At 42.2% G+C, this 16,910-nt stretch overlaps 1 protein-coding gene across 2 annotated transcripts in view; it reads right to left on the bottom strand.

The window, feature by feature from the left end:
* Positions 1-1,830: 1,830 nt before the first annotated feature.
* The window catches only part of spock1 (SPARC (osteonectin), cwcv and kazal like domains proteoglycan 1), a 99,738-nt gene continuing 84,658 nt past the window's right edge, over positions 1,831-16,910 (bottom strand). For both annotated transcript variants that reach the window (XM_065958769.1, XM_020642636.3), the window contains exons 8-12: positions 8,293-8,412; positions 7,747-7,968; positions 5,806-5,868; positions 5,151-5,288; positions 1,831-3,204 (exon numbers count right to left, since the gene is read on the bottom strand). In XM_065958769.1, coding sequence (XP_065814841.1) covers positions 3,008-3,204; positions 5,151-5,288; positions 5,806-5,868; positions 7,747-7,968; positions 8,293-8,412 — 740 coding nt within the window. In that variant the 3' untranslated portion in view covers positions 1,831-3,007. The remainder of the gene's footprint in view (positions 3,205-5,150; positions 5,289-5,805; positions 5,869-7,746; positions 7,969-8,292; positions 8,413-16,910) is intronic.

The following is a 16,910-nucleotide window of genomic DNA, read 5'->3' as shown; positions in this document are numbered from 1 at the left end:
AACAAGGATTGAGTGTATACTGGTGTGTAATAGCGTGGCTAAAGATACAAGTAAAGAAAATTAAAGAGAAGGGAAAAGAAAAAATGCCCCAGGAATAATATTTTATAGACATCTACTTTTTTTTTTTGATAGCTTTTATGAATCCTGGACCTTAAATGAGCTGTTATTTTTTGCATATTAAGTAGTATTCTGTAGGCCTCTTATTTGGGGATATTACATGATGAGGGAACAGCCTCATCTGAAATAACAAATGTTTTGCTGTGTTATTGATCCTGTTTCTACAGACTGAGTAGGAATGAATAATTAAAAAAAAAAGTTATTTGGCTCATTGGGAATTCCATAGCAATAAAGACAGCATGTTTATTGAGTTCCTGTGACAAATCACAAGAGGGGTCTATCACTCAGTGGTTGGTCCACTTGAGAAAATCGGGGGGAAGTGGTGTACTGTTTTCTCTGCTCTCTACCTGAGAGTAAACAGTTACTTTGCCTGAACAAACAAAGAAAAGATGATGATAAGAGGCAGTTAAACTTTTTTAAGTTTAAACCTAGAAATAAGCAAATTTGAAGTTCAGAGAAAAACAAACATGTCAGCAAGGATGTTGTTTGGATCTCGGTCAGATAAACGTTTAAGAACAGTAACAGTGTGGTGCCACAGAGAATGATACTGAGATCTGTGTGATCACTACTTTAAAGGAGATAGAACAAAACCTGGTCTATATCACAGTTAACTTTAAGCTCAAAACCTAGAAGTCCCTCGTCATAGAGTCGCATATTTTACAACATCAGTCTTGTGTCTGTACAGAAGTTATGAACGACTGATCAACCTAGCTTACCACAAAGACTGGAAATGGGAAAAAGGAAGCCTTGCGGAATAAGATATAGTTGTTGATGAGGTTCTGAAGGTTCAGGAGCTCAAAGTGAAACCCTGTTTCCCAAGTTCATCGCTGGTTGTGGCTTCAAATGTTATGAACAGGCCTGTGGGTTGTACTATTCTAATTTAACTCTGCTTGAAAGTATATCCAGTGCGTTTCCCCAAAAGTCAAACTTTTACATTTCGTTCTCTCAAAATGCATTCCCCAAACAACAAAAGAGACAGTAGAGCTAACTTGAAAGGGATAACTGATCATCAAGTCCATAATTCAGGCATGGAAAGGAAAAAGTCAGACACAATGCAGAAAAAGGAGCAATGACTGCATGTAAAAATAACTAGATATTTCTTTACAGCTTTCGGTGAGTAGCCTTTTGTGAGAAAAAGATGCAGCACTAGCCAGCTATACAAAGTCCACAACACAATTTAGTGCACAAAGTTAAAGCTATTGTCTACTGTACCCTAAAGCGTGTGTTTGAACTGCTGAATGGGCCGTTTCATGCCAGAAGATTCTGTTGTCCTTTTTAGCCTCCGATTGTTGGTACAAATGTGTTTCCAAAGTGCTGAGTGGGCGGTTTCAAGGCCGTTGGGGTCAGCTGTCCTATTAGCCAGTGATAATACAAAAACACTCATTAAGCTTTTATGTTCTTGTGGGCCCTGCTGGCTTTGTGATTCTGTTCACTTCAAGGCAAGTGATAAGAGTATTTTCTTCTGCTTCTAACAGGGGAGGTTGCGGTCTCAAGGTTGGAAAAGGTCAGACATGATGGAGGGCTTTGATTGTTCTACTACAGAGAAATCTGAGCTTCAGATGAAAAAATATAAAACCAAAAAGCACCAGAAAGTCTCATAAAGGTGTGGATTTGCAGTCAAAGAGATGTGTTTTTATTTCATCATGAAATCAGATGAAATGTGAGACTCTTGCCTCATGTAAGGGGAAAAATGGACACATGGACAAAGACCTGTAAGGTTCAAAAGACACCCAAAGTGCCACTTTACTTAAATTTTCAAAGTTACAAATAAAAGTTCACTTGGTTGTCATAGTGAAGATTTCAATTTTTAACTTTTCACTGAACATATGCAACGTCGGGAGGCCGAACAGATCCTCTTCTCTGCTCACCCACACGTGTCCTCCCAGCTCAGGAGCAGCTTCTTCCTCTAGTGTCCGTGCACAGTCAGTCAAACAGCCTCAGCAGCCCTACTTAAGTGAAAGCATAGCCGATTTGGACTGTAGGGATTGCAGTTCACTTTCCTACACTACTATCGCTCCTACCTCCTGAGATTGGGAGAAGAAACCAAAAAAGACACTAGACAGCATCAACATAGCAACAAAGTTTCGTAGCAGCCAAATAGGCATCACTTTCTGTTTGAGATGCATAGAGCTAGACCTTACCAGGTAAATCTCTCTTTTACAGAAACACGATGAGAAACATGCAACAACAACGACAATACATCTTTAATCTCATTGCTTCCTGGGCTTTCTGGGACATTCAAGATCAACGGATAAATAATTTACAATCCTCCATGGAGAAACAGAGAGAGAGAGAGAGAGAGAGAGAGAGAGAGAGAGAGGGGGGGGGGGGGGCATATCAGAGCCTGGGAATGTGGTATGGTAACATCTCTGAAGACTGGAAGAAGCCCAGCAGAGGAACACAGAACATGAGAATGAATAGCTGATGGAAGTACAGGGAAGGGAATCCACAATCTGGCCTTCCCAGATGGAACATATTTACATCCAGCTAATGTATCAGGGCTCACAGACTGACCAGAGGCTCTGAAATACAGGTAAAGGAGAGCGGGGAGGATCAGAGAAAGAGGGAATGATGGAGAATATAAAGAAGTGTGTCCATGTTTTGGGAGGTTAAAGATCACAGGTTCTGGGGGAAGTAGAGGGAGAAAGTGGGCAGACAGGGTCTTTATATTTAATAGTCCCTCTGTTTTCTGGAAAAGAGTGAAACACTTGAACATAAGAGGTCAGATGAGGTTCACTGAAGTAAGAGATATGGATCAGGGACAGGAGTTCAGGAGTCAAAAGATGGACAGCAGCCAAGGAGGAGGAGGAGAGACTGGAATGGCTTCAGAGCTGTGCTGAGTTAACGGGAGTTTCCTGGTCGGCTGATGGCAGAATTAAATGGAGCAGAGCTACCAAACGTAGCCCATCTCGTCATCCTTGTCGTCTTCCTCATCCTCGTCGTCCTCGATGGCTCCTCGGGGGTGAATCCGGCCCCGTCTCTTCTTCTGCCGGCTCCTCCCAGTCTGTGTTGGCTCCTCCTCCTGGTCATCAAGGAGAATGACTGCACCGCCGCTGCCGAAATCCCCCGATGTCTCCTGGTCCTCATCTGAAGGGAAGTTAAAAACAACACACAAACAAGCGGGTTAAAAACTCTGCTGGGACTCTTCAGTGTCACATCTCCCAGTAACTGACGCAGCTGGTGACTGTGTGACATTTCTGTTAATTGAGAAACGTGCTTGACATAGATTGGTAGGCCACTTTGCACAAATTAAGTGAGTTCAAGTTAATGCCCTCTGTGTGATAATACTAGCATTGTGACTTACAGTTTTATCTGACATCTTACTAGTAATCTGATCATCTCTGCAGTGCTAAATTTGCCTTTGTTGTTATGGACTTTACTTCATGGTACAGACATTCATGTCTCTTGTGTCAATTAGCTTTGATAATCTACATACTTTTTTCCAGATTGGGAAATTTAACAACATTAGGGTTTGGACCTTGTAATGACTCGAGTGATTTATTAACTTTTCCTCTATCCTCTATATTATTTCAGAAAATGTTGACATTTCCACTTGCAACCGTTGTATTCTAACATATATTTATCGATGCAATCAACGGCAGCACAGAAGAAGCAAAGAAGATGCCAACCAAATCCTTTCGTCCATCATTCTTCCTCGCGGGGCTGCCTAACTATGTGACTGGAGTGGTATCATCAAATCTGGTGTTAAATGCATGTTTTTCTGCACTAATGTTAAATCCCACATAGCAGCAGTGTGAACAGAAGTCGTCATCTCAACGGCTGCCTCCAGCATTCGGTGAAATTGGGACTTTGCCATCCTTGTAAGTTCAGTTCAAACAGCCTCTTTACACCTGGGTACAAGTGTACTCTGGTTGAGCAGTGCTTATAGTGTTAAAATCAGTTTGGTGTCCTTGTGTTCGGGCTGTGGAGCGGAAAGCTGCTGCATGGCTATCGTTTGTTATATGCGAAAGGGAGAACTTCTAGCAGCTCCTGCCTTAGGCCACTCAGCCAGTCAGATGAGCTTGTTAGAGAAGAGACAAAGGGCTGCTATTGGTGTGTGTGTGTGTGTGTGTGTGTGTGTGTGTGTGTGTGTGTGTGTGTGTGCGCGCGCGCACGCGCACGTGTTTGGTGACCAGAGAGACTCCTCATCAATATTTGAAGCTGCAATTACTGGCTTTGGACTGGACTGGCACTGGAGTGAGCTGTAATCTGTGACTGTGAGTTGGTGTTTGATTGATAATCAGTATGTCTGCCCGGATTCTTTCCTGCTAATTATTGTTCCTTTTTTCACTCAGTGAAATGCCTCAGCCATCCATTTGCAGCAAAGTGCTTCTATTGGCTTCTTGACCATTCCCTTTGAATTTCCACTGCTGGTTTGTTAACAATGACTCTAACATATTAAAGCTTTTGATTATATACATTTTCTTTGTCTAAATTCATACCTTGGATGCACACACCAGCCAGCAATTGCAATTTTTAACTTCGATCAAAATGTGCAGCTCATGCACTGCTTTTTATTCATATATTGAAGAAATCTTTTGACATGTCTCTCTACTGACAAGTGTGACAGATTTTCCTACTTCCTACTTGCAAGACTATTTTCTTTCATCAAAGCTACATGAGCAGAATATCACAGGCAGATAGAACAAGGTATATGACTGATGGCTGATGAACCAGACAGACTCGCTCCAGAGGCATTACTAGTGTTTACTATTTCCTAAATGATCCAATGATGGGTAAAAGTTGTAAAGAGAAAGAGCCAAGAGGAGATACTTGAGCAAACAAATAGAAAGAAAAGTTGAAATTGAAGTGTTTCAGTGATATGCCATGTATTGAAGAGAAGCTCTGCAGCCTCTGCAGCAGATTCAAGAGAAAAGACACAGACAAATTGGAGCAGTCCACCTGGATCAAAGCAGCAGCTCTGAGAGACAGCTGGACAATAAGGCCAACACACAGCCAAAACTGTTGTTTGACATTAAGTGAGAATGTATTAGAATGCTGTATGTGAGTGGACGTGTGTGTTTTGGTCTTACCGCAGTTTGGGTTGCCTTGTTTCCTAGAGCCAGCTATCTCATTGCCATATTTGTCCACACACCAACACTGGCCGGTGCTGCCGTGACACTGGGTCGGTTTGAAGTAACCCTCCTCTGTACAGCGAGGAATATAAGAGCCTAAAGATGGAGAGGGAGGAAGACAGGAATTTTGAACTTCTTGTGTATTCACAGAGGTAGATCAACAATCAATTACTGCTGTGAAGGTTGTAGGACAACAACCATACATCCCGCTTAGGGAGAAGCAGTCACTTTGAAACACACACATACACACGCACAATCACAAATACCTAGTTCCGTTACCTTCATTTGACCCAGTCCCAGCTCATTTTTCATGCTGTTTTGTTGTGAGCTGAGCTGAACGATCTGCCCAGCGGGGACAGATGACATGAGTACAAAATGTCAGGATGTGCTTTGAAGTGTGAGTACAGTGTGTTTAATGCGTTGAATTCCTTTTTGTCGGCTTGGAAATATTGAGAGGGGATGCACTTTTTATTCAGGTATGTGTGTGTATGTGTGTGTGTGTGTGTGTGTGTGTGTGTGTGTGTGTGTGTGTTGTTTGTTTACATTACATGAGGCCATGTTAGTGTCTTAAACATGAAAGCGTGACTGACAGGTATGAATCATCCAGACTGACCTATGAGGCCCTTTCTTCGACTCTGATTCTGGATCCGGCTCTTCTCACTTTGGCACGGCAGTCCTGTAACCAGAGAACATGAAGAGTAGTTTTATTTACAGATAAATGACAGCGCTTCTTATGTTTTAGTCTAATACATACTCCGTAGTAACCCAAACTACTTACAACCTAGGGAATACTTAAGATTTTGAAAAAGGGTTATACCTTCTAGGGGTGTGCACGGTGACAAAAAATTGTAAACGGTTACACAACGTCATTTTTTTCGTGTACACGGTTAACCGGTTTTTTTTTTATTAAGAAAAAAAAAGAAAAGTGGACCGCAATCGCGCTATACAACCAATGGAGGGTGCGGCCGCTTTTCAGAAAGATTCCTCCGCATCACTGCCGCCACTCACAAGTTGTCAGACAGATACAACTGTGCTTTGTAAAGTAGGCTATATAAGTAACACAGAAAACTTGCCATAGAAGTTATACGAGCAGGGTATGTCTGTATGTGAATGGCTCAGTGCGCATGTGTGTGGGTGGGGGGAGCGAGTGAGGAGAGAGAGAACTAAGCGAGTGTGTGTGTTTGGCAGGTGTGTGCGAGAGGCAGCGTTATGATGCCGGGGACCGGAGCAGAATAAGCAGGAGAAATCAGAGTCATGATGTTAAGTGTACAGTTCAAGCTCTGCGAGCGTAATAAACGGGCCGGTACCTCAAAATAACAAGCCGGACTCTCCGTGTCTGTTTACGCCTTGCTGCACCCCAGTGAAATGATCCCGAAGTTGAGGACTGGAGCAGATAAAGTCTCCCCTGTGACCCACGGTTGGAACGCGAAGCAGGAAGGTTAACACTCCGCTTAGTAATATGTTTAAATTCAGCGGGTTGTCTCGTCTGATCTGAGGTCGTAGTCGAATGGGCCTGACCCTCGGGACTGCGCAATCCAACATTTATCACGTGCATTTGTGAGCGTAGTAATGTTGTCAAAGTGGAACATTTGTAGCTTTATTCATCACTAAATAAATAGTATGTGTTATTTTTTGAGATGATTGAATGCGTGTCTCTAAAACATTTTTTTTTAAAAACGAAAAAAAAAAAACGGTTTTCGTTTACTGATTTTTCCTAAACGGTTATGATTTACTAACCGGTTACACGTGCACACCCCGAATACCTTCCTTACACTCCTCTATGCATCCTTTTAGCATCTTACTGCTGTTTTTTCTAAATCCATTTCCACCTGCAGGAGCACAGTTTCAGTTTGACTTGTTTGTACCCAATCACCACAACTGAACAATTTACTGGTATGGAGACAACTGGTACGGGTCAACTTCTACAACTATTAGTTTACTACTGTTCATCTGATTATTTCCCCCTCCTACATTGTTCCTTGTTTTGAAGTGGGCCCCCTGTGGGCCTATGGGATCTTCTCTAATAAATAACTCAGCTGTGCAATACTCTGCCCTTTGTGTACCCATTGTTTATATTTCTTATTTATGTGTCCTTTTTTCTTTCTATTTCTTTGTATTATATATTTCTATATTTCTTAATGCTATATTCTTTACAAGAGCAACTGTAGGCCCGTATTTGCCCCAGGTATAAAATAAAGGATTTTCAACTGTGTCCTATTATTAATACATTTACATTTTATTCTTTATTAATTATTACATTATAAACAATTTTCTTTATGTTTTAAAAGGCACTGAAGTGTATATGTGTTATCTTTTTATGAAACCTCTAATTACTTAAAGATGGAAATGAAAACAATGTCAATATTAGTTCTTTGTTGATTTATTGCTCGGTCAGTGATGAAACAGAAAATTATCTGAAAAACCTGATGGACCTCTCCAATAGGTATTGCCGTTTGTTTACAGCCAGTCTGCACAGAGGCAATAGATGGCTTTAGTTTTTGAAACTCAGCACTCTGTCTCTCATTCCTCCTCCTCCTCCCTTCCTCCTTCTCACCATCAGGCTTCTGGAAGCAGTAGCACCACTCGTTGTTGGACAGCTTGCCATCCTTGAAGGAGTCACATGAGTTGAAGAGGGGCTTCATGCACAGCTCGTACTTGTCCAAGTAAATGGCACTCAGCTCTGATTGGTCCAGCAGGAGGTCAAAGTTCATGTCCAGCTTGTTGAACATCCAGCCCAGTGAGTCCTTACAGATGGGCAAGATGCTGGTGTCAAAGTCTGGAGGAGAAATGAGAGAAAGAGGGAAAAACAGACAGAGATATTGATGAAGTGACGCAATTTGAAACATCGGAACATGTCCAGGTCACATAGTTTTAGACTTTTTAAATAGTAAACTGGGATGTGAGTGTGTGTGTGTGTAGTGGCAGAGCTGAGATGTGTTCAGACATGTTGACATAACAGAGAACAGAGCAGGGCCGCTGTCAACATCACTGCAAGGCGTCATGAGGACAGAAAAGCTTGGCTATTAAACAGTAGAGGGGCTGCACAAACACACAGACAGGCAGACACACAAACACACACACAGTGAAGGGATGTACTCACGTCCAGCGGCAGAGTCAAAGCTGTCAGAGGATTTGAGGTCTCTGTTGGCGTCAAGATGGAGAACTCCGAACCAGTCCTTGAGTCTGGCAGCCAGGCTGTGCAGCTCTGTGTCAGTGCATGCTAAAAAAAAACATTTTTTCTCTGTTGTTATCAAATGTTCATTTCAGCCCTATGTTCTTTTTTTTTCTCATTCTAGTCTACTTAAACACACTGGAGTGATAACACACACACACACACACACACTGAACTGGGGCTATCTATTGATAGTTACCATAGGAACCCAATCTAACATGCACATACAAACACATTAACATCCAGCACACACACCAGGGTTCCTCGTCTGGCGTCATCTCTATACGTTCAGTTCTTTGTGTTCTTGTTCAAATGTCTTTACAATCACAAACACACAGTTGAACACAATCAATGGACCATAATGTGTATGGAAATCCCAAATGTCATCTTTCCCTCAGAGGACAAATAAACAGATATCTTGCAGTGAGGCTACTTGATATTGCTTTTATCTTTTGTTGAGATAAGATGTGTGTGTGTGTGTGTGACGGTGTGTGTTATTGTTGTAAAGCACAATTGCACTCCTCTGCGCAACTAAAAAGACAGCTTATCAAGCAAGTCCATGTTACACTCCATGATACCACCCAAAGAAAGCACAAACTAAACAATATGATCCCCCTAATTGAAAGTATTAACCAGCCTCTGTTGCTGCCTTTCATCAAACCCCTCATTCCTTCAGCCCCCGTGGGACTGACAGGGTCTGCATAAAACTCGTGAAAACCTCTGCCTCAGCCACAGTCTCCCTCCACTCCTCTGTCTGTCAATCTCAGGCTCCTTTTTCTCCTTCTGTCCTCCATGTGATTGGCATATTTTCTTCCCTTTCTGTTTTACATGAGTGCTTGATAAATGTGCCTGAAGGACGGGCGCTGTTCTTCAACCTCGCACCGAGGTCTCCAATCCAAACACTCCAGCTTTGTTGTCGTAGCCAGAAGACGCAAGAGGAAGGTTGTTAACATTCCTGTAGAGCTCAGGATTGAGGCACTATGGTGCTAAGTGTGCAAAGTTTTGAGCATTCAAAGAGTGCACATCTTATTACAGATCACAAGAACTGTATCTTGAGAATTACTTCCTATTTCATGAACATAGTGTTAGAAAACACAAAAGAAGGAACCCACTGTTACATACACAATGCGTGTACGTTACATTACAAAATCCTAGAGACACAAAGGGAAAGGGAGTGATAGTCTAATCCTGTATCTCTGTCGCACAAACTGTTACTTACTGGTATTTACTCTAATCGAGACTACAGAGCAGGTTTGTACCTGTGTGAAGTCCTGGATCATACTTTGCTGTCAGTGGATAAAGACGGCTGCAGCTTACAATAAAGAAGGCACATGCACAAACACAAACATGTCACACACACAAATGAAAGATACACGCAAACACACACAGACATGCTACAGAGCCAGCGGGAGTTTTTTAAGCGAGCATTACAATGCTAGCTCTGCCGAGAGATGCTGCCATCTGTCTTACAGAACAGTCTCCGTTTTCATCAGGTAATACTCCTCGTTCTGTTAGAACGCACGCACGCACGCACGCACGCACGCACGCACGCACGCACGCACGCACGCACGCACGCACGCACGCACACACACAGACACACACACACACGCGTTCTGTGGATGGAGTTTAGGATGGTGTCATTATTGCAGTTGCTATAAAACAGCGAGCCTCAGGTAACAGACGCTGAGGAGAGGACAAATAACATTTATCTAGCTGGCCATCTATGTAACATGAAGTCTGCCATCCAACATTTCAGAATGTGTTCATTTCCACAGTTCCGAGCAGAGAGCAGGGAGCAAATACGAAGAGCTAACATTTTTCTTTCTTCATTAAACTCCTCCACTGGCAGAAATCAAATGCAGATTGTTATTTTTTTTTTTTATTCCATTTCATTTATTTGACCGTTCTTCACCCCTAAAACCAAGATTTGCCTGTGTTTTCTTTCTCTCTGGTCCCCCTCAATGCCATTTGAGTCACTCTTCGCCTTTGGGATTCTTTCGTTGCCTTTAAGGATGTCTTGCTCATTCGCCTCCGTGCCTGTTCATGTTCATGCCAATCTTTTACTCTCCTTTGCTCTGTCACTTTTTGAGATTCAATAGAAGCCTCTTATCACATCCCGCTCTTCCTAATTCAGTATTTCTCAGAGAACCACTTTGATATACCTCTCTTGACTATTTATTTTTCTCACCTAAATTGTTCTGAGTGCTTCATTTCCCATTGCTGTCCTCTCACATTCACCTATAGACTCAAAAAGCCTGGAGTGTTTATTTTTTTCCCTTTGATAGTGACTCCCTCTCTCCCTCTTCACCTTCTTTAACTTTTTTTTCACTGCTCTCTCTATCTTCTCCACTCAAGTCTCTTGGACTTTGCACGGCGGTCTACAATGAGTCTCGATGGACCTCTCTTATCTCTCTCTCTCTCTCAGTGTGACCCAAATTGTTTCGGACAGGTCCAGGGCTGCTCCCTGTGTTCGCAGTCCTTTTGTTGGGCAATGAGTTAGAAAACCGGAGCTGAAAAACATTCACAAGCTGAAGGACACAGCACACAGATTTTGGAATGTTGGCCATTTATTTTTCTCTCACAAACATTTCCTGAGCCAAAGCAAAGTTGTGCAGGCTAAAGATTTCAGACACACAATTAAGCTTTTCCAAGGTTGGTAATACAGATTCAGCTGTCAACTTCTTAGTTTGGCATGCTAGCAAGCTAACATTTGATAATTAGCCCTAAACATAAAGTACAACTGAGGCAAATTGAAACACCATTATTTTTGTAAGGGTTTGGTCATTAATCAGAGCATTAAGACTATTAGTTTGTATCTAATGATGATACAATATTGCTATTATCCAGTAGATATATTTTTGTGGACCATTGATGTGTGTTCAAAGATTCTTAGCAATCCATTCAATAGTTGTTGAAACATTTCAATCTGAGCCAGATTTGTTGACTGACAAACTGATTAAATATCAGTGTTATTTGTAATCCAAAACAATTGTAAAGCAAACATATTATGGGCTGTCATATATTTTCTTTTGGACTTGGTGAATGGTAAATGGACTTGATCTTGTATTACGCTTTTCTAGTGTTCTGACAACTCAAAGCGCTCACACCTACCATTCACATCCATTCACAAACTGATGGTAGAGGTTGCTATGCTAAGTGACCATCAGAAGTAACTAATACCATACACATACAAACGCAGCTGACGAAGCAGTGGGAGCAAATTGGGGTTAAATGTCTTGCCCAAGGACTCATCGGAGATGTAGCCCCGACCTTCCGGTTAGGAGATGACCGACTCTACCAACTGAGCCACAGCCAACCCTCTTCAGGGCTCTAAGTTGGTAGAGTCCAGCTTGGAGGTTGATTATACTGAATTAGTTGCAGCATCAACCTTCAGGTTCATTGGAGACTTCAAGACACAATGATGAATATTCTCCCTGGATGTATGCCGCCTTGTATCACAACAACAATGCCCTCAAACCTAAGGCTCCATAGAGAGTGCTGCAAACTGCACAGCATATCAGCTGACATCTACGGAGGACCTCTAGACCCAGCAGTGCAGAAAGAAGTCCAACAGGATCATCAAGAACCTCATTCAGCCCCGTCACAAACTGTTTACCAGCTGCCGTAGGGCAGACACTTCAGTATCACCATCAGTCCTGCACCAACAGGCTCAGGGACAGCTTCATCCCTATGGCCATGAGATTGCTGACAATCTTCAGCTGCCAGGCTCAAAACCACGTCTCTGTCACTTTATGCTTATACTGTAATTTCAATATATATACTTATGTTGTTAACTACCACATTTGTATTTAATATATTATTTATTTTCCAATTTTTTAGGCAATTTGGCACTATTGTATGTCACACTTACTCTTGTCAAATCATATTTTTCACAGCTTTGATTTTCTTCTGATTTGTTTTTAGAAAACTAATGGACACATTAGCATTTTGTCAAATGAGTAATGGGGGAGGGGTAAAATAATGAGCAGGAAAATGTTTTTTGCAGCTTTTTTTCCCTTGCTTTGTCATGTTTTTCATTCTTAAAAGGCTGTGGAAAACTGTAAAAACTACATCCAGGAAGTGGTATAAATCAAAAAAATACTTGAGTTTTCTGTGTTGTCGACTCCACATTTTTTGTTAAATATAACAGAAGCTACAATGGGATAGAAAACGGGCTGAATCAAAACAGCAGGAAACCTCACACTTCTCCCGATCTTTTCTTCAAAACTCAAAACTGCTGCTTCTCAAACTAAACAGCTACTTCCTGTTCCAGTTTATATGCTGCTGCGCACTGAGAGAGACAGAAAGTCCCTAAACTGATATTATCGGCTCCACTTCCAACCCATCACAGGATGTTTGACAGTGAACTTTTACCCAGGTTGAAGTTGTAGTCGACAGCCAGACAAACACAGCGGCTGCTTTTCCTCAGGAGGAGAAGAATTGATCAGTGTTGCGTCAAATATCAAATGCTGAATCATAGCTGGGAATTACCTTCTTATCCTTCTCCTTTCCTCCCACCTGCCCCTACACCCAACTCTTCCTCGCCTCTGCTGTCTTTCATGTCTTCAAAATCAGATCAGCAGAAACTGGGAACCATATAAAAGCCCACAAGCTATCAGTTTTTCACCAACTGATGTGCACATGAAATAGTTGAATATGGAAAAGTAAGACACAACTGCACAAAAGTAGATGCGATAAAATGCACAAATAAGTTCCCCTCTTCTTTCTGGTTAAAAGAAACACCAGGGTTGCCCCTTGTCACCGGTTCTGTTTGGGATTTTCATTGACAGGATCTCAAGGAGCAGCCGGGGAGAGGAAGGTTTCCAGTTTGGGGGCCTAAAAATCTCATCTCTGCTTTTTGCAGATGATGTGGTTTAGTTGGCTTACTCGTTCTGGGACCTCCAACAGGCATTGAGACGGTTTGCAGCCGAGTTTGAAGCGGCTGGGATGACGGTTAGCACCTCCAAGTCCAAGGCCATGGTTCTCTGCACGGAAATCAGTGGATTGCTCTCTCCGGGTGGGGAGTGAGTCCTTGCCCCAAGCATCTCAGGGTCTTGATGAGTGAGGGTAGGATGGAACGTGAGATTGACAGACGGATTGGCTCAGCAGCAGCAATAATGCAGGCGTTGTACTGGACCTTTGTGGTCAAGAGGGAGCTGAGCCTGAAGGCAAAGCTCTCGATTTACCGGTCGATCTTCGTCCCAACCCTCACCTATGAGCTATGGGTATTGACCGAAAGAATGAGATCACGGATACAAGGGGCGGTATGAGTTTCCTCTGGAGGGTGGCTGGGCTCAGCCTTAGAGATAGGGTGAGGAGCTCAGAAATTTGGGGGGAGATCGGAGTAGAGCTCCTGCTGCTATGCATCAAAATGAGCCGCCTCCCTTTAGAGAATTTCCGGGCACGCCCAACTGGGCGATTTCCCAAACAAGTTGTTGCACACTCCCGCTTCGACAGCACAGACCGGACTACACCATGTTTTGTGTATGTAATGTTCTTTGGTGGAAATTGTCTGTTGGGCAGAAACAGTCCTTTTAATTTAGTTTTGTCCATATGCAATGTCTCTTTTCCGACAGCCAATAGGAGGTGACGGCAACTTTCCTAAATGACATTTGTCCTACATTCACTCTTGGCTGGTTCAGGTCACGAGATAAATGTTTCCTTCAGACTTCCTGATAATAGCTCCAACCATCAAAAGAAGTCGGGCCTCGAAACCCTCCCAGGTCTCCTTTATCACTTTTAAATGATTAACTACGTTTGTCATATAAAAGAGAAGGCGTGCCTTTTAATCCAGACCGAAGGAAAGGTGGGTGGTGATCACCTTGAAACATCAGGAGCGAGTTCTGATCAGATCAAGATGAAAGGCAAATAAAGAGGAAGAGGAGAAAAAGGAGGCTGGGGAGTGAGGTGACACTTCTTAACAAGGTAACAGAAGGAGAGAGGAATTCACTGAGGCACTCCGATAGGAGATATGAGGAAGACAGAAGGTCAGATTCATTAAAAAGATACAGGGGTATGTTTGATTTTCTTTGCCCCAAGCTATCAGCTCTCCAGAACAATCTCTCTGGCAGTGTGCTAGCCTGCAGATAATGATCAGTAATACACTGTCTGTATGGACAGCGGACAGGTAGAGATAGAAGTGGGAAAGGTGCAAAGAGCAAGCCTGATAAAGAACAACTTCAAGAGCATACACCTTTAAGATTGAGACTATTTTTGTGATAGATTATTGTGTGATTATTTTGAATTTCTGTATCTGAATTTAAAACTTGTTGCTCCAGATTTAAGTCTTTTGGGCTATTCAGCATATTTGCCTTAGTTGACCACCATAGGTCTTCATGGACAAAGATACTCAAAAGAATACACAAAAGTGTATTCATGGATCAATAAGGATAAATACATTATTATTTCTGATATTTCTGAATATTAAATTTTCTCAATAAGCCATGACATTAACATTTTGCTAACACAGGTTAGATACTTTAACCCAGCCAAAATAACAGATATATCTCCATTTCTGAGGGAATGAATGTAAACAGCAGTCTCTGGTGCCAAACTGTTTGCCAAAGCCCCGCACATTAGACTTTCACAACAAGGTTTTGCACCACCACAACAACGTCTAAAAAACACTGTGAGCACAGTTTGTTTGAAGTATTTTTCTGGTACTTTTCTAGTGAGGACAGTCTCAACAGGACACACTAGAAATCCTCTAAAGGCACTCTGCACACTGGACAACACGCCCGGAAAGAATCCTTGAGCAATTGGCATGTGTTTGGAGAGGATAGGAAGTGTGGAGGCAGAAGAGAGGAGAGCACAATCTGTCCTCCTGTGTGCTCTCTGTGGAGCTGTGAGAGAGAATTGCCAGAAAATGTTTAATTTCACAAGGGGATTTAGCCCATTCCGCCTCTGACAGCTCTCTTTGTTTTGTCGATGTCTTTGTTCAACAGTAGCTGACAGAAAATTCACTGATTGTTTTAAAAAATCTCATTGTCCATAACGAGTACGGACGTACTATATCACACATGATCACCAGCAGGATCCCTTAGTGACAGCTCAAGTCATAGTTTAATTTGAGAGAGTGAGGGTGGTAAATGTTGCAGAAGTGCTACCTCAGGAGGGGATGACAGAACAAATTAAATCCGTCTCTGTGTCGATGTATTTACGTCTTCTTACAAACAGGGACACAGCAGGAATGAATTTTCAGAGCGAATCAGGTTTATAGCTCAAAGGAACTCCACATATAAAGACATGAAAACCTTATGGGATCAACACTGGTATCTTTTACATATATGTCGAATATAAAAACACCACAGATTTCTACATTTTGAGAACATTTTAAAATATAAAATGTACATGTAGGCTGCCATTGTTGTATACAATGGAATGCACTCTGTGTAGTGACGCCATTCTTTTCCCCATACACTTTCCCTGACCGGGTGTTGTCTGTTAACACTTTTTCAGATGGCAGTGTCAGTGAAGAGGACAATAATGAAGACGTTACTCTCAATGTAGATCAAAGTGAATACAATCAGAGAAGTGAGGAGGGGAGAGTGAGGCTAATACGATGGTGTCTGTACGACAACTGTTTGTCAATGCTAATTTTAGACTCTGGTCTGCCCAGTTTTATATCACGCCGTCCCCCCCCACCACCTTCTGTGCTTTGGGTCTTCGTCATGGTCTGTGGTCATTATTTCATGTTTTTAAAGGCTACTGAATGTGAATGGGGCTCCATGTTCATTTGCATATGGGAGTGGGAAAGTGTGTTACCAGGTGACCACTGCAGACATTTGGAGATGCATTGATCTTGCCAGGTGTGAACAGCTGTGCTTACAGCTACAGTATGCAGTTATGATCAGCCAGGAAAAATTGCTGATAACAGATATTCAACCTCTCTCTCGGTTTGCACTGACGAGCAGTTGTCGTGCAGACACCATAGTAGCAGTCCGTCTCTCTATTTTATAAATCTAGGGTTTTTTTTCATATCTCATACATTTAAAAGATACCAGTGTTGATCCAATGAAGTCAGCATATCTTTAGCATATACAATTAACCTGTGATAGCAGCCTAATCTTTCACAATTTCCTGAATTTATGTCATTCCCAGACCATTTCTGCCTGGTGTCTTTGTATAACAATACTCTTGAGAGATTACATGATCATTTCTTTTACCAATTTGACACAATGTCTAAAGCTATGGGAAAGTTTCAACTCTTTTATTATAAAATCGCACCTGTCCTTATCCTTTTTGCAATGAAAGGAAAATCTGGGAAATGGGGGAAATTTGACCCAACACTCTGCAGAATGACAGATTGGATGCTTGAGACAGAAAATAAATGAGCAGCAGAAAGAGAGTGAGGAGAAGTGTGGGAGAGATGTGACTAAAGCACACAGAGATATGCTCCCCACACACTCACTAACAGGTTGAGAAATAAAGGTTATTAGTGTGGCTGAGGCACAGGTACTCATATTTGAAGCCTTCCTCTCTGCCTCGTCTAATAAAAAACAATATTTGGCCTGCACTCCAAATAAACAGCATACTCCAGCACGAAC

Source organism: Labrus bergylta, chromosome 9, assembly GCF_963930695.1.
Source record: "Labrus bergylta chromosome 9, fLabBer1.1, whole genome shotgun sequence".
NCBI classification, from domain to species: Eukaryota; Metazoa; Chordata; class Actinopteri; order Labriformes; family Labridae; genus Labrus; species Labrus bergylta.
This window is presented reverse-complemented; position numbering and strand designations above follow the sequence as displayed.